Consider the following 19,705-nt stretch of genomic DNA (forward strand, 5'->3'; position numbering starts at 1 on the left):
GCTATGTGTCCAAGATCCAAAGACAATAAAACTACAATTTCTTGCAAAACACGTGATAATTTTTCATGTAAAATTCATTCTTCCTATGTTTGCCAGAAGTGTATGTTAGCTTCTAACTCCTGATTAGGTATATACTTATTTTGAATGGATTTTTTTTTTCTTAAATATTGAAATAAGTGTTTTAAGTAAAGAAGTATAGTTTCTAAATGAAATATTGCAATTATTGTTTATAATCAAATGATTTCTATAAAATATATAACACATTTTCCTAATGAAACTGATTGGGATGACGCTGTCACCCCGCGCGATCTTCAACGTCAGTGTTGGGTGCGCGCCTTCTGCCGGGTTAAAGCATGTAATTCAAGTTTTAATTTTAACTGACCAACTATTTATGGTAGGGAGTTCAGTAGCTAGTCAATCAAGTGGTTATTGTGAATTAATAAAACTTAGTATTAAAACTTACTATTTACTTGCTTTTAAGTATTTTTTATGTAGTATTTAAGTATTTTCTTGATATGTAAGTATTTTTAAGTATATATTTGTTTTTTATAAATTTTGAATTAGTTCTTTTTAGTTACTTATTGGTTTGTATTAATTTGTCTACTTCCTTTTTTGTTTCTTTTTAATTAATATGCATATTCCTGTCCGGGAGGTTTCTGTAAACAAGGGTTTCTAAATTTTTCTGGAAAATTTAATTTTTTAAAAAAGTTTAATTTAATACTAAACTTCACATTGCTTATTTCTCAAAATACTTCTTTATTGGTATTTTCCTTTAGACATTTAATTTTAATTGCTAATTACTCAAGGTACCACTTAGTTGGTATTTCTTTTTGGACATTCTTCACTACTTTTGGTTTTGACTTTTACCCTTGCTTGCATGAATGACGAAACACGAATTGAATGATTGAAGAGTTAGGTTAGGCGGCAACTTCCCCTTGATAAGTCTGTCTCCTGCCTGCTCAACAGTCATTCACTTATGCATTTTTAAAAAAAAAATTTAGATTAATTTTAATTTGCTAAATTGGTGAATTTTCATGTTTTGGTTTTGCGCTTGATTTGGGCGCTACTTATGCTATCTGAATTTAAATGATATCATAGATTAGTTCGAAAATTAATTCTTTTATATGTTTGCACATTATTTTAACTTTAAATTTGCTTTTTTAGTATATACACGTTTGTTAAAATTTAAATTTCATTCCTTGCAGCAATGGTGCAAAGAATTAATTAAATTTGCATTTATTCCATATATTTCAATTTATTCTTTTGAAATAATATAGTTATTTAATATATTTCTTCAGAGGTTGTTAATTCCTGATTTAATGATATTCTAAGTTCAACCATTATTTTTATTAATCTATCTCCAAAGCAAAAATTGCAAAAAAAAAATTTTGCAATTTTTTTTTTAAATATTTTTTCTTCCCTTACCTAATGAAAGGTCTGGATATTTTTGAAGTTAAAAACACAGAGTTAATATTTAAATAACTTCTTCCAATTAACTTGAACCTAAATTCAGCAATAATTTTCAATAATACTTTTTGTTGTTCAGAGGCCAATATTTAGAGTAAAGAAGCCATCGTAGGACAACACACTTTATTTACATGAATAATGAATAAAGATATCACACAGGAAATCATATTGAGCATCACACAGCAAATAACACATCAGCATCTGCCTACACTCGAAGCTCGAATGACGGATGTGTCGGTAGAAGAGACAGTTGCGCCATCATACGCATGCGCATAAGAAAAAACGTTCGCTCGCCTCTACCCAACACACCCCTCCTGCGAGCAACATTTTTTTTCAATACAAAAATGAAATACAAACAATATATAACACATTACATTAAGAAATTAATGAATCACCTAGTAAAATAGTACCACCAGAAAATGACTTACCATTTTCTGCATTTCCCCAGCTAGCATCAGCATATGCATTTAAAACTCCAAAATCATTGCTATAGAAAAGTTTTTTATTTTTTGTACCTTTTAAATACCTTAATACCCTTTTAGCCAAAAGATAATGCCTTTTTTCTGGTACATGAGTAAATTGTGACAAATAAGTTGTTACAAATGATATATCAGGATGCGTTCTATTCGCTAAATATAAAAGTTCCCCAATTAATTCCTGATACAAAATTGCATCAATTTTTTCATTTGTACATGAAAAACCTTTATCTGCCCCTTTAACGATTGGCGTTTTCACTGCTTTACAGTTTTCCAGATTGTGTTTAGTCAATAAAGATTCAATATATTCTGTTTGAGACAAACATATACCATTTTCAAGTTTTTCTATTTGCATTCCTAAAAATTTTGAATTAGTATTTTCACGTAACTTAAATACATTTTTTATTTTAGAAACAATATTTTCAAGCATTTCTTTATTATTACAGAATACAGCTAAATCATCAACATACAAACACAGTATAAAAATGTTTTTGGTATCATTATAAATGAATATACAATTATCAGATGCTAACTGTACCAGCCCAAGCTTTTCTAACTCAATTTTTATTTTCATATACCAATTTCTACCAGATTGAGGCAACCCATAAATACTTTTCTTCAATTTACATACTTTACCTTCTCCAATCAGTTTTTCATAACCAGGTGGAGGAGTCATATACACATCCTCGTTTAAGTCACTGTACAAGTACGCTGTTTTTACATCATAAAATTTAACAGTCAAGTTTAATTTAGCTGAAAGTGCAAGCAATAATCTAAAACATTCAATGTTAACTACTGGTGAATATGATTCTGTATAATCCTTATTTTTTATTTGATTAAACCCAGCCGCTTTATATTTTACTTCCCCAGAGTCTCCTTCCTTCAAAGTATACACCCACTTACTTTTTACTAATTTTCTTTTTTCAGGCCTCTCTACTATTTCCCACACTTCGTGTTTATGTAATGAATCTCATTCATTTTCCATTGCGGATTTCCAGTCATACCAATTAGCACTTTGTTTTGCTTCTGAAAATTTATTCGGAACATTACTGATTACACTTGACGCTAGTTGTTTTGATTTGAGCCTCTCGGATGGTCTTAATGGTATTTCATTTCCATATTTATTACTTTTTTCATAGCTATCAGATGTTTGGACTTTATTCCCCCTGTCATCACCCCCGCTACAACGGCTCAGATCCCCGATTTCGAATTTCGATGAGTCATCATATTCGCTTGCTTGAGTATTTTCCGTAACAACCAATTTGAGGTGTGGTTTTTGATCTAATTCGTTTCCCTTTCTTTCTAATTCTTCAATATCCCAAGTTTCTAAGGTTTTATTTTTTCCCATATAATTACTACCCTTTAAAGATTCGTTAAATTTAACTGATCGTTCTTCAATTATTTTGTTACTTTCTATATCATAAATACGATATCCTTTTCTTTCTCTAGCATATCCTAACATTATCCCTCTTTTCCCTGGTATGTCAAATTTGTTTCGCATTACTTTCGGAATGTGAAAGTATGCCACACATCCAAACCTTTTTAGATAGTTTAATATGGGTTTTTTACCAGTCCAAATTTCTAAAGGAATTTTTTCTTTTCCTTTCCGGGGTGTTAAATTTGATACTTGAGTACTAAAATTAATTGCTTCTGCCCAGAATTTTACCGGAAGCTCACTCTCATGTAGTAATGTCCTAGCTCTTTCTAAAAGAACTCTGTTTGCTCGTTCAGCTTTTCCATTACTCTCACTGTTATATGGAATTGTTTTTTCATGAAAAATACCTGAATTAGCAAGATAATTATCTAATTGTTGATTTACAAATTCTAAACCATTGTCTGTTCTCAAACGTTTAATTCTTTTACCAGTTAAATTTTCATACTTAGCTTTAAATTTACAAAATGCGTCAAACACTTCACTTTTACTTTTAAGAAAATAAGTAAAATACATTCCAGAAAAATCATCCACTAAGATCATAAAATATTTAGACCCACCAATTGATTCAGTTTGAACAGGGCCATATAGATCCGAATGAATTAATTCTAAAATTTCTGAACTCTGATTAATGTCAATATTTGGATGACTTTTTCTAGTTATTTTACTTATGTCACAAGTTTCACACTTAAAATCACTTACATGATTAATATCAATGTATTCTTTCATTTTAAGCATATATTTTGGATTTAAATGGCACAATCTACTATGCCAAAGTTCATAATTATTACCAGTACAATCATTAGCAACGCAAGATTCAGAATTATAATATGGTTCTAAATTAACTTCAAGCCTACCGTTATTCTTAAATGCTTTAAAAAGTAATTCATTACACCTACTAAAAACTAATACAGAATTATTCCTTGATTCAATTTTACATTCTTTATCCATTAAGGCAGTGAGTGACAATAAGTTATTTCTTAAATCAGGAATATAACTAACATTACTAATAGTTAAATTAATAAAACTAGAATTCTTTGTATTTATAGCTTTTGCTTTAACAGTACCAATACCTTCTGAATATATTTTTGAGTGTTTACCTGCCTGGTAAATTTCCCTCACCTCTGGTGTAATATTCTGAAACCAAAAGAAGTCTTTTGCCATGTGTCCGGTTGCACCACTATCCAGCAACCAAATTTTATCACATTCATCATTTTTTCCACGCGTAAGTTGAAGAGCAAAATCATTTTCTCTTTCATCAGAACGAGATGAAACGTTCACACTTGTAGGTTGTAACTTCATTCTTTCCTTGTTACCTTTGGATAACTCACTTTTTGGATTCTTGTTTCTGTAATAGCAGTCCCTCGCGATGTGACCAGGCCGTCGGCAAATGTAACAAATTCTTGGCTTATAGTTTTTATTCCTTCTTGATATGAACGCCTCTGCGTTGTTTCCATCAGGTCGTTTCCCATTCGTTGAATTGTGAACGGACTCTTCCTCACAGAGTATCTCGAGTACTTCATCAATTGTTTTTTCACGCTGAGTTTTTACAATTTCCCTAATTCGAGAGAATTTTCCACGAAGTCCACGGACTGTGTAAAACACCAGTTCCCGAGGAGATACATCTAGTCCTAGTGATTGACACTTAGTTGCTATTCCTTTCGCTCTTGCGATATAATCATTAGCCGACTCATGCAACTTCATTTCTAAATTTTTTAACTCATTACCAGCATCTATTTTTCGATCTTCAGTTTGTCCTGTAAATGTTGACTTTATTTTTTCCCAAAGAATTTTTGCATTCTCTTCTGTGGAGAACTGAAGTGCCTGTTGATCCGATAATGAAAGTTTTATATATGCTACGGTGTCAGCGTTTTTCTCATTCCACAATCTTTCATCTTTCTCGTCTAAATTTTCTGGTTTTACTGTTGAAATTATTGTTGTCTTTTCAGTGATAAGGCAGCTTTAATTTTTAATGCCCAAATAAAATAGTTCTCTCCAGTTAATTCAGGAATGTTCCACTTCTCCATTTTTGGCTTCCACTAAGACAGTTTCGGTTTCGACTTGGTCTCTTATATCCAATTCTTCTTGACAAAACCACGGAGCTGCTACCATTTGTTGTTCAGAGGCCAATATTTAGAGTAAAGAAGCCATCGTAGGACAACACACTTTATTTACATGAATAATGAATAAAGATATCACACAGGAAATCATATTGAGCATCACACAGCAAATAACACATCAGCATCTGCCTACACTCGAAGCTCGAATGATGGATGTGTCGGTAGAAGAGACAGCTGCGCCATCATACGCATGCGCATAAGAAAAAACGTTCGCTCGCCTCTACCCAACACTTTTGATAATTATTAAAGCAAAGCTTGAGCTTGACTGACTATTGTATACCTTTCAGTTATCACCAATAACAGCCGTCTTGTTTCAATTACAAAGAATTCCAGAATAATTTATTTTCCCTCCCTCCCTCCTTGAATTAATTCTTTCATCACCTGCACAAATGAAAAGTACTTTCTCTAAAAATGGATAATTATAAATCAAACATTTCTAGAAAATATGAAATACAATTTAACTCTCATCTCGTCATTTTATATTACAGTCAAAAGTCGTTAATCCGGACTCGTCGGGACTTTGGTGATTCCGGATTATTGATTTTTCCGGATTATAGATCATCAGTTTAAATCTCGTAAGATGGCATGCAGAAATTCTAAAATTAAAAATATAAAACCGTAATTTATGAAATAAAGAACAATTATGATCTAAAGAGTATCAAAATTTACAAAAAAAAAAAAAAAAAAAAGCTTAATATTTATTTGTTTACTTTATTAAACATTTCTTTCAATGTAAGTTGTTTAAGTTGCTTTGTTTTATGTGATAATACTTTCTCTTTAATTTTATAAACAGACATAATTTCTTGTTCAGTTACAAAGTTCCGCTGTTCAAGTCCTGTTAATTGCTGTGCCGAGAATACCGACTAACTTGTCAATCAAAATTTTTTCATTTTCACTAACCTCTCTGTCACATTCTTCATGTCTTTATCCATTTTTTGCAGCAATTCCACTTTTTGTTTGTTGGACATCGAAACATACTTTCGTTTTGTAGATCCTTTGGAAGTTCCAGCTTCGGAAATTCTATTTAACATAATCGAAATTTCAAGTTTACTTTTATAAAATTGCTCTTACAGTCTGCAAAAAATAATAAGCGGGATCCAAATCGAAGATTAAGGAACAACGCAATCATTAACATTAACTGAAATAGATAATTAGATAATTTTAGCTTACACCGTCTGTTATACATTAAACGCGCAGGCGAAAACGTATTCTGCACTTGCGCACATGCATATGCGCAGTAGTCAAGGTCTTACGTGCACGCGTAAAACGCCTGTGTGCATGTGCCAATGCAGCGAATGTGCAGAAAGTTTTTAGCTTTGAGGTCCGGATTATAGATCATTCCGGATTATGGGTGTCCGAATTAACGACTTTTGACTGTATTAGAAAAACAATAATATTTTTTTCTATTTTTAAATTGTGAATAATATTAGAATATTTAGAAAATTTAAGTACACTTTGTCCTTTAGCAAAAGCAATCCATAATTTACACACAAATATTGAATACCAAACAGTATCTATCTGATATTAATAGAACCATCAACATGAATACATGCTTTCTTTAAATAGTAATAGTTAATAACTAGGCTAAAGTGTCTCTGTAATCAAGTAAGTGGAATGAGAAAGAATTATTACAAGTATATCGATATTTTAATAGAAATTGAGCATCATTTTATCAACACAAAGAAATCCATCTTTAATATACAAGTATATCTGATGGCCTGAAAACAGATATTCTGGCATTATATTTTAACCAAATGTAAATTTTATTTTCAGGAAATGAATGAATACAGAAACAAATATAAAAATCCTTAAAATAACTTAAAAATTGTTCTATCAGAAAACCATTCAGCAAATTCCTAGCTTCAATTTAAATATATTTATTATGTGTGAATCCTGCATTTTCATTTAAAAATTTAAGTATCACAAATACTTTATAAAAAAGTACCTCATTTTCTCGTTTGCTCAAATTTTTTTGTACTTCTTCATACTCTTCTTGCCCTTCATCAGGAGACATAGCATAACCTTAAAAAATAATTTTAAAAACTTAAATGAACGAAAATATTAAATACTACTTAGATATTATGAGAAAATTACTCAATATATTTATCTACCACACTATTAAAAAATATTACCTTCTTTCAACATCTTCAGTCCAAAGATTGCAAATAAAGCAGTAGATATGTAATGTGTATAAGTTCTAGGTATTACCGTTGTAGCAAAACCAAGACAAGCTGCAAAAGTAAGAAATTCTAAGCAATCAACTAACATAAAATAAGCAAACAGATTTAAAACTTCTTACAGCTGTATATTAAAAATAAAATTATTTGAAATAAATTTGTTAAAATAATAAATTTTATTTAAAAAAAACGGTCATCAATTTTAACACTAAATATAAAATAATTGGTCCTTAATTAATTCACCGATATAAAATTATCTAATTCCTGATAACCCAAAAAAAAAATACCAAAGAAATACTATATATAATTTTATTTTTATGCATTTCAATGTATAGAAAAGTATTAAAGATACATTTGAGGATCCTTTATGATCACGATAATAATCTGAAATATGCCAAAGTTAGAATTTCTGGAATTTGTAAGGTCCAATTACAGGACTCAAGAATTAATTATATTTCTTCCTTTAATATAGAAAAACATACAAGAGCTACCAGGTCAAGGAGAAATGGGTGCCGTCTTGGAGGACTTTTTAAAGGAAAGTGGCTTATGTTTGCATTACATATGGAAAAAGCCATGAAAACATCCATGCAGTCCATTTGTAATCAAACCTATGTTGAACTACCAGTATTCAGCAGTTCTAGTCATTTGGCCACTTGTGGATGCATAAGGTGTTGAAACACCATATTTAGATAGTTTCTTACAATGAAGAATACCGACTTAAATTTATCACCCAGCTATTGATTCAGTAACATATTCAATAACTACTACAAACTGTTAATGATTAAAATGGCCAATATATACGCATCTTGCTGAAGACGTATTAAGTAGAATTATACATCTTAAATCTTCAAGCATACAGAACCCAGGGAAAAAATTTGGTTTTCATGTATTATCCCACTGAAAGGTTGGCTAACATGGAAAGTTGACAGAGGTTCTGTCAATGTTGCACTACTCATTTCTGTGCAGTTCTGAAGAAACTGACAGCTCTTTATTTAATAAACAAGTGCTATTCAGCTCACTTTGTTCCTCCACTTCATAAAATACTTTAGTCAGTTTCTACTGTTTTGTTTTTTCTAGGACCTTCGATTTTACTAGAAGTGCTGCTAACACTATGAGCACTTACTTCTTGAAGGTAATTCTTCCCAGTTTATGACTGTTTTGTCAGTCATACTCAGTTGATCATATCATGTATACAGATACACACATTTTTTTATGGCAAGATCCTAACTTTGAAAATAATCTCTGGCTTACAGTTTTGTGGAAAGCAAGTCCCAAATTTGAATGCTTTTTTTAATGCATTTTTAGAAAATCATATAAAAAATATTAGCATGCTGCTTAACACAAACCTGGATTTTTTGCATTTACATCAGTACTAATCTATTTTATTAATGTCATGCATTTTTTGTTTATTTCCTTAGTTACAGCAAAGTACATAAGGACTACTTGGGAAGTATTCACAAAAAAAATTTTTCAAGAGAAATTGTCTCATATTTACATTATACATGAGAAATATCATAAAAACACCTATGCAACTAGCCCATTCCCTGGGATTTGAGCCTAGGTCAAATTACTTGATTTTCAACAGCCTTATTTACTTAGCTTTTAGTCAGCCAGTTATCAATCAGGTTATATTTTTAAATGCTACAATTAGAGATACACATTATGATAAATTTTAAACATTATTAGTTTGCATTATCTTTAATATTCATTTTCACTTTTATACTTTGAAAGTGTAAGCTTGAAGTTAAATTTGTTACCACCATAATGATTACGCAAAATACTTTTTGTAATAATTAAATAGAGAATGATCTGGATAAACTGCATTTTTTTAACTTATTCAAATCTAAATTGAATAAGCTTACTGCGTTAGTAAAAAACATATACACACATACAATTAGAAACACATTAACAATAACAAGTAAGTAATTTTGAAGGTAGATGCAATTTAATAGTCCAAGATTAAAATTTGCACACTTAGAGTTTATTATCTTTTAACGATGTATTCTTTTAAAAATTTGAACAGGAACACTCTAGTAAAATGTACTGAATTTTGAATATTTGCCTTCTGTAGCAGTATTGGCAAGAAAGTGAATTTGGTGCATCTCTGCATTGGCAAAAAAATAGTTAATGATCTGATTTTTCATAATTGTATCAAGTTGATTTAGAGGTTTTCATCATAAAATATTCATTACATTTTCTGTTTTTAGTCCTCTAACAATGGAAAAAGAAGCTTTTAGTTGATGTATAAGATATTATTAATGGCAACTGCCTTCAGAAAGAGTCTGCAAAAAAGGAATTTTTCGGTACTTTTATACTACAGTACAACGTCCGTAGTCCGGACATCCATTATCCGGAATGGTTATTGAAAACGAAAAAAAGTTCAATTGACAAGTTAGTCGGTATTCTCGACACAGCAATTACAGGACTTGCATTGGACAGTGGAACTTTGTAACTGAACAAGAAATTATGTCTGTTTATAGAATTAAAGAGAAAGTATTAACACAAAAAACGAAGCAACTTAAACATCTTACATTGAAAGAAATGTTTAATAAAGTAAACAAATAAATATTAAGCTTTTTTTTTTTTTTTTTTTTTTTTGGTAAATTTTGATACCCTTTAGATCATAATTGCTCTTTATTTCATAAATTACAGTTTCATATTTTTATTTGTATAATTTCTGCATGCCATCTTACCAGATTTAAATTGATGATCTATAATCTGGTAAAACCCCTAATCCGGAATCGCCGAAGTCAAGACGAGTCCACATTATGGACTTTGTACTGTATATGTTGACTTTTAAAATAAGGGCAAACAAAATTGTGTTAAATAAAATAATGAATAGAATTTTCTAGTATGTTTATACATGTTATTTTTAATAATCTGTTTATTTAATTAATATAAAAAAATTAATTATTATTATTTATAAATTTTAATTATATATGATAATGTATAAATTATATAAGTTCTGTTGAAATTTGTTATTTTAAATAGACTGCAGACAAAATTGTATTAAGTACTATAATAAATATAAATTTCATAATAAATTCATTCTGTGTATATGTTAAATAACTTGTGTTATATAGTACTGAATGAAATTCCAATTTATCATTTACTGTAGTCAATTTCATTTTCATGAATGTTTACAACATTTGAGAACAACACATCACACTTTCTGAATGGCAAACTGCACAGATGCCATTTTCTCTCGCCCAGACCACTACAAAAAAGAAGCACAAAATTTCAATGGACTTTCTTTTATTTTGTTAATAATTTTCAATTTTATTATTTTTAAAGAAAAAATAATTTTCTAAACATTTGCAAAAAATCTAGATATCTAAATAAAGGTACTTAAATGAAGTCATACAGTACTAATAATCTAACTAGACATTCCATGCAATCATTAGATCTGTTATAACAGTGAAATTTTTCTGTTAAAACCTTTTCAAAGGAAAATATTTTGCAACTGAATGGCTACATCTTTGCTTAACACTAATATGGAACCATATAAATCAGTTCATGTATTAAATGTTCAGCCGAAGGGTAGTTTGTCACATCAGAGCTCAGATTTGACTAACTTAACACGTCACGCTAAATGATGTCTAAATATTATCTACATTTACCACTTAAACCCAACTTATGTAACATTTTGACGAATGTGAATGAAAAAAACAAAAAGTGCAAAAAGGAATTAAATAAAATAACTTGTTAATAAAATTAATCTCATAAGACAAATTAATAAACATTCAAAAACACATTGAAATACATTAATCTCAGTAATTCTCCTACAACGATAGAATAACTTACCATTATATAATTACAGTAAAATACTACAGCAGAAAGATGCAAGTTATCTAATAACAATAAAACAAATTATTTCAGATCTAACACACTGACTGATTTTCAAAAAATTATTTTTAATAAGGATAAATAAGCTACGAAAAGAATTACAGTACACAACATTTAAATGATCATTTGACCATAGGAAAAAATAAAAAAGCATTAAGATTTAATTACATACCAGATAAAATAGTCATAATGGTAAGTGCTGACATAGCACCTAGGAAAACTGTTATTCGAGGATGCCTCATTGCCATTATAGCAGCTATAAAAAATGTTTTGTCTCCTAATTCTGAAACTATAATGACTGAAACTGCTGCAACAAACCCATGTATAAAACCTAGGTGCCTGATGCTTTTAAATTTATGAAAAAAAGCTCCAGGCTTTTTAAAATCCCCACCAACCTGAAAAGAGAAATAATAATATGCGACATATAGTTATAGAAATACACATGTGAAAAACTGAATAGAAGAATATTAAAACATAATTATTTAATCAGTACCTTTTCATTATGACATATTATATTATTTTAATAATTATATTATATTATTTTAATAAATAAACTTAACATCCTAATTAAAACTGCTACATCCTCACAAAATCAATATACAGTACCATATGAAAATCTTTAACAGTATCATTGAGGAAAAATACAACATTAAGCTTATTTACAGTGCATAAAACATTTCACAAAATATTTCCTCCTGATGAAAAAAAAAAAGCTCTTTTTAACATAGAGTCTTTTAAAGTAAAATTAGGTGTTTCCTAATTAAAACAATCATCAAAAATAAATTTTGAGCAGTTTAGTCAGTCAATTTCCTCAACTAAGCACAGTGATAACTTTATTAGGAATATACCTAAAATTATTAAGCAAAGAGTTATTTTTGTTTTTTTATAATTATAATTTTTTTCTGTCACAAATGGAGAATCCTGATGAATAAATAAGATTACTTAATTATTAATAAATTCATTACTTCATATATTTTGCTCAAAAAGGTAATTTTTAACTTCCAAATTAATAACTCATAAGAAGAAATTTCATCCCAATATGTAACTTCAATCCAAATGATTTGGAAACCAATCCCCAAGATTCAGTATACAAGTTAAAAATCAAATGTTTATTTAACTTACATTTAAATAGTATATTATACTAATATATGTATACTTAATATTATTATAATATAAGTAATTTAAAAAGTCTTATAATAGTACTATATTTATTGTTATGAATTTTGTATTTAGATAGCTAATTTTAGTAGAATTATAAATAAATTGTTGTATTTCTCTGTGCAATGTAACATAAGATAAATTTAAACAGAGAGCTACGATGAAAAAATAAAAATACAGGAGTACATGCATTATACATTGAAATGGAAATCCGGAAAAATTGATAATCCAGAATCGCCGAAGTCCCGACGAGTCTGGATTAACGACTTTTGACTGTATTAGTAGGCACACATAGTGTGCATAGTATACATGTAATTAATTGCTTAACTTATGATTTCTTTTCCCCTTATATCAGCGATATTTTCTGCTTAGCTAAAGAGTGAACTACAAAATACTGTATATTTCTGAACATAAACTGAGAGTGCTTTTTTCCTTCAAATGTTTATCCAAAATTCAAAAGTTGTATATAAGTCCAAATGAAAAAAACATTTGGTATTGTTCTGTTATCAAGACCAGATACAGAAATGTATGTATGTACTGCAAATGTGTATGTATGCATGTGTATACAAGCATATACATTCACACATAGATATGTACATGCATATATAAACAAATGCTTTGATGCGTACATACATACATTTCTGAATCCGTCCTTGTAACATTCAACTGCCACAAAGGCAGAAAGGTTGTGAAGCAGGTAAATATGGGTGGAATATTTTCGAATCAAATCACTACAGTCAACACCTATTATCCGGAATGATCTATAATCCGGACCTAAAAGCTACAAACTTTCTGCGCATGCGTCAATGCATAATGCTTTGACGCATGCGCGTAATATGTTTACGCATGTGCATAATACATTTACGCATGTGTGTTTAATGTATAACGGACAGTATAAGCTAAGCTAAAATTATCTAATTGTCTATTTCAGTTAATGTTCCAGATTGTGTTGTTCCTTAATCTTTGAATTGGATCCGGCTTATTATTTTTTGCAGACTGTTAGAGGAATTTTATAAAAGTAAGTTGGAACTTTCGATTATGTCAAATAGAATTTCCGATGCTGGATCTACAAAGGGAAAGCATGTTTCGATGTCCATCAAAAGTGGAATTGTGCAAGAAATGGATAAAGGTTCCTTGTTTCTCTAACCATTCCGAAATCCGTTTATCAATTTCACGCTGCTCTGCTCGGGGGCGGGGGACGTCGCGGTGCGCAATGAAATGGAAGTTGATCTGTCAGCACAATCCTTATCTTCAGGGCAGATTTTATGGCCCTCAAACTCAAATGTAGTTGAGTAGGTTGAAGATCCATCCCGCATATGGTCATTCAACAGGTTACTAAAGTGCTCATTCCACCTGTAAAGTACCTCTTTTCTATCATTTAGGATGATGTTGTTTCTGTCTTTACAGGCATTGGTTCTAGGCTTAAAATCTTTGTGGCCAAGATTAATTTAACAATAGAAAGCACGGCTTTCATTGGACCCCCTCAGATGTTCAACATCCTTAAATAGGTCGTTGTGAAAAAGTCTTTTCTTAAGCCAATAGATCTTCTTCTCCTATATTCTAGATCTCTTATATTCCTCAATAGAGAGTCTTGAATGTTGCTTTTGGACCATATTTTTATAAGCAGCTCTTTACCTGTGTTACAAGGAAGCATTCATTATGAAACGAATCCCTTGGTTTGGGTTTTTTCATATATCCCAGTGTTCTGTCAGCTGAACGTATGATCGAATCTTTGACCAAACTCCACTTATTTTCCACAGTTTCCAGTTCGGCCATGTTTTTAGTCCTTAGTTCTCCCCTGAATGAGGACTGCTAATTTCATTCAATTGTCTCATTTTTCAGCTCCTCACAATCAAACTTTTTTTGCCTCTTTCCCTGTATCTTTCGAGCATTTGAAATTTTAGCAATTAGTTTAGCAATAACCAAAAAGTGGTCAAAATTACAGGTGGCACCTTGATAAATTCTAACAGCAATTAGTTTAGCAATAACCAAAAAGTGGTCAAAATTACAGGTGGCACCTTGATAAATTCTAACATCCTGGCTATCCGAAGAATGCCTAAAATCGATCAGTACATGATCAATTTGATTCCAGGTTTCTCCATCAGGTGAATGCCAAGTCATCTTACGTGTTCTCTTGTGGCTGAACACAGTGCTTGAAATTATCAGTGCATGTTGTGTTCAGCAGCAAAAAGTACTAGTCATTGTCCATTGTCTAATGACAATGGACAATCATGTAATGACACTATCATGTAAGCCATGCTTTCCAACTGTTGGTCTAAATTCATCCTCTTTACCCAATTTAGCATTCTTATCTCCCATAAATATTTTAATGTCATGCTTGGGACAAGATCTGTATAACATACAAAGTTTCTCAAAAAAAATTCCTTCTCTTCCTTGTCCTCTGTAGGTGCATATCCATTGATAATACTATAATTAAAAAACTTTCCCCTTAGCCAAATTTTGCAAAGTTGGTGATTTAGGAACAAAATCAATAATCAGTAAGTGTTTTTAACTTTTGTTAAATAAGAAACCAGGTGGTTAATCTTCGGATTATGGTAACTTGGCGATTTTTTGGTGACCAACGACCAACCCTGCTACAGATACCTGCTAGTTTTTTTTTTTTTTTATTTTTTTTATGCCATTTTGTTTTAAAAAAGTAAAGGCTTTTTTTTTTTTTTTTTTTTTTCTCAAAATTTTTTTCCAACAATCTGCTAGACGAATCATGCTTATGCTAGAACTTTTATGGAACAAAGGTGCTTAATCAAGATGAAGATTAGGTGCGAAATTGCGAGAAAGTGCAGAATCGCCCACTGCTTGCCCCGTTTTTAAGAATTGCACATACACCGTATCCATTTACACGTCAACCTATTTTCACTTAAAAAAACACCCCAGAATTGCACAAAAATGGCATTGCACACACTCTTGACTTTATCCATGTACACTGCTAAAGTCCTAGCTAGTAACCTTTATCGCCTTACTAAAATGTCGCCAAACTACCTGTTACCCTATTCCAAAGATTAGCCGAAACCAGTACCAAAAACATGTTTTTTCACATCACAGCTATAGTAAACTGAGTGGTTTCTTTTCTCAATGGTACCTTCCCCAAGCCATCACATTTCCTGAATGGCACGCTATACATGAAATACTACAATTAACATATGATTTCACTAAAATTATTTACATACATACAAAATTCCTAACTATATATTATGTTTGAATCTAAATATTTTATATATTTTCCAACATATTATCCTTAGGTTGATCTTTACATTATGGTAACTTGGCGTTTTTTTGGCAAAAATTTGGCTACCAACTCTCCTACAGCAACCCTCTATTTTTTTTTCCCGCCGCCATTTTGTCTTCACGAAGTAAAGACATGTTTCTTTTCTTTTTATCTACTGAACACTTCTTCCAACAATCTACTAGCCGAATTACACTTATGCTAGAAATTTTATCTAACAAAACTGCTTAATCATGACAAATATTCACTGCAAAATTGGGGAAAAGTGCACAATACCATACTCCTTACGCGTTTTTCAAAATAACACATACACATAAACCATGTACACGTCGACTTATTTTTACTTAAAAAAACATCCCAGAATTGCACAAAAATGGCATTGCGCACACTCTTCACTACCATGTACACTGCTTTTTTCTCATAAATTAGAAAAATTTCACGAAAATACATGACAATTTCCTCAATCTTTAAACCCGGTAAAAAGAACATATATGAAATTACCTGATCGCGAAAAAGTATTTACCCTTTCCAAATATGAACATTTCCACATATAAAATAAATAAAATATCCAAAAACTTTTACCTCTAAATCATCTATTACATTATACACGTCACCAACGAATTCATACCATAACCATTACAAATACTTAGTGTCAGATATTTAAATTATTTCCATGCACGTTTACTTCAACTAAAACGTATACCAAATTCCTACAAACATAAAATTCACAAAATAACTATCATTTAATTAAAATATAATTAAATTCAAAAACACTACTTAAAATATAAATGAGCACATACATTAAATTAATACATACATAAATACCCATTTCGAATTCACTTTAGTTACGGCCATGGGATCCAAAAATTCACGAACACTGTTTCACACAACACAGAATAAAGCCAAATACAAAATTTCCAGATTTTTTCCCGATTTCCCCCCTTTTCCGATTAAAGAACCGTAATTCGTCCATTAATATCACATGACATATCCCATGATCTCTCATTTCCTTCACACAAAATAATGCATAATCGGAACTGAGTACTGCTCACATTATTACCAAAGTGCCAGGTAGTAACCTTTATTGCCTCCATAATATTGCCAAACTACCAGTTACCATATTGTAAAGATCAACCTATCCTTATTGATACACATTATCTGTATTGATTTGCATATTACCCTTATTGATAATTCTAATTTTATCACTTTTTATCCCAACTCAGTTTAAAATCAATTTGGTCATTATATTCATTATTCATTCATTTAATGTCATAAATTTATAATCTATAATAAAAACATTTTTAAAATTTACCATTAAACATACTTAAAATAGTAGTTTCTTTACAAATCAAGCACTTCATCATAACAGTAAAAAATATTTTCCTTCTGGCCATTAATTTCTAAAGGAATCTGATAAAAACTCACTAATCCGACCCCTTCTATCCATACACAGAAATATATATATTATCAAATGAAAAATCAAAAACTTGCTCAATAAGTATAATGCAAAAAATCATTATGACCAATACAAGCATACAGCTAAGCACAGGGGCTTAGGTACTTCAATATTAAAATGGCCACTACATTTGTTTTGACAACATTTAAAATTTATTTGGTGAATGTCAAGAAACACAACAGCATTCTTCAAAAAAGAAAAACCATAAAATGGCTTTTTTTTTTTTTTTTTTAATTCTTTTTAAGCGTCACCTTCAGGCTCTTACAACAATAAGTGCAATTTTGCACTTCTTGCCACAATGAATTCTGTAGGCTTGTTTGTTCTCATATCTTGTTAGACAAGCGAGATAAGTCACATCATAGTACTTCCTTTATTTACATATTCTTTTATCATCTCCTTTAGACTTTCGACACCTATATACAGTACATTTGTTCATTTCCCTGCAGATTAAGTCCCTCATCTTGGGGTTACCCTCACAAATTCTCTTTAATGGACCCCAGACATAACATCTATTATCCAGAAATTTCGAGAGTGTAAAGCTAGAACTCCACCCCTCAACTATTTGAAACAGCGTGCTAATAAGTTATTCATTTACAAATCCATTCTGTGGGCCATGCTGTGTTATGCCTGTCCAGCCTGAACTTATTCTCGTAAAATCAACAGAAAACAACTGCAAACTGCCTAGAATAGTGTAGCAAGGAGACATGAATTATCCACTCCAGAACAGATCTAAATTAATTCATTTCTCTAAGCAAATTGACTCCAATTCCAGAAAATAGAGTTTTAGCTCTTTTATAGCTCTACAGTGTTGGAGGAAAAAAAAAAAAAAATGTTTTTGTTCCGCTGAAAAATCTGAGCTTCACATGTAGCAGAGCCAGTCAACAAATACAACCAACTCCATCAGCTCAGATAAACCATACTGTGAATGGCACTTTAAAAACCAAGGGGACCATGATTTGATTAAAATAGATTTCCTGCAGAGGAAAAGATATAGTAAACACATCTCAGAGCTAACTATATAAGTGATAAAGTAATAGCCATGTACAAAAAAAAATTAAACTTCATTTAATGCATCAGTAAAATGCACAATTACTTCATGTTAATTATACATATATATACAGTGAATTTCAAATTTCAAACAGAAGTTGTCATCGTGAATTACCTTACATTTAATGTAGATAGTTAAAGGAGACACAGGAAACATGGTTAAAATACTTGTTTAGCTAGATATGCATTCAAAATGAAACTGACATAAAAGACAAAACTCTTATTTTGTGCCAAAAACACGCGATTAATTGAGACTGATTATTTTTGTTCTACTGCAAATACAAAGTTACTTTTATTCAAATTTGCTAAGCAATCGGTTCTAACAGCAATTCTGCATACAATTCTGACACTTTAGCATTTATCATTTTTTAAATCTCTATTTAATATACAATTTAAAAAAAACTAGCATATTTTTAATTCAAAGTGTGTAAACTTCATTTATTAGACACCTAATGTGGGGATCTACTAATGTTAGGACGATAAACTTAAATAAAGAAATGCCTGATTAATACTTACAGCATCATAATTTCCAGGATCATCTACGTTTTTGTTTACAGTTGTGAAGCGAACCGCATCAGTAACTGATGGCAATTCTTCACATTTGACAGTTTCTAAAGAACATTCTAAGACAACTACAAATACTACATACCAAAGTAATAAATTTCTATTACAGAACATCCTCTTTACAGCAATAATTCTATTCATAATTGTGCTTAGCCGGTGTTAGAATTACAGAACATTAACACGCCTCAAAAGAATAAGAGAATGTTCTAAATAATACAAAAAAAATTTTTGCTACAAAGTATATGACTTTTTTAAGATGCGATGTAGTGAAGCACATCTGGTTTGTTGCATATAAATAAAAATAGCACAACTTGCTACAGAGAACTAAAAAGTAATTCGAAGCAACATTGCACAACTCTACAGACGTCTTCAGAGACGTGGTTAAAGAGATTCGACTTGCAGACGGATCAAACTAATGGAAAGTAAATGGAGACAGCTGATTGGACACGTAAAGATACCGAAAATTCATCTTGTTATGTTTACCCAAAACAGTGGACACACACACGTAACACAGCTTATACGAGGATTCCTCAAACAGTGTTTCATCTGCCACTATTTTATCTGACAAAATTTTTCATTACACTTTACATTAGGAATAACTTTTTCATTCCAAAAATTATGACATATATCTGGTAGCCTACATACACGTAACTAAACTTCAAAAAATAAATGTTGAATCCTCTTAAGATTCTTTTCGGAGCATAAATACTAAAAGAGGCAT

General features: G+C 30.6%; 1 protein-coding gene across 1 annotated transcript in view; it reads right to left on the reverse strand.

The window, feature by feature from the left end:
- LOC118180089 (putative divalent cation/proton antiporter TMEM165) overlaps positions 1–19,477 on the reverse strand; it is a 41,957-nt gene extending 22,480 nt beyond the window's left edge. Inside the window, exons 1-4 of the mRNA XM_085816716.1 lie at positions 18,937–19,477; positions 11,691–11,913; positions 7,628–7,726; positions 7,441–7,517 (exon numbers count right to left, since the gene is read on the reverse strand). Of these exons, the coding sequence (XP_085672842.1) occupies positions 7,441–7,517; positions 7,628–7,726; positions 11,691–11,913; positions 18,937–19,125 (588 nt within the window). The 5' untranslated portion in view covers positions 19,126–19,477. The remainder of the gene's footprint in view (positions 1–7,440; positions 7,518–7,627; positions 7,727–11,690; positions 11,914–18,936) is intronic.
- Between the last annotated feature and the right edge of the window lie 228 nt (positions 19,478–19,705).

This window comes from Stegodyphus dumicola, chromosome 5, assembly GCF_044657685.1.
Source record: "Stegodyphus dumicola isolate Sdum_Otavi_A_Nest chromosome 5, ASM4465768v1".
NCBI classification, from domain to species: domain Eukaryota; kingdom Metazoa; phylum Arthropoda; class Arachnida; order Araneae; family Eresidae; genus Stegodyphus; species Stegodyphus dumicola.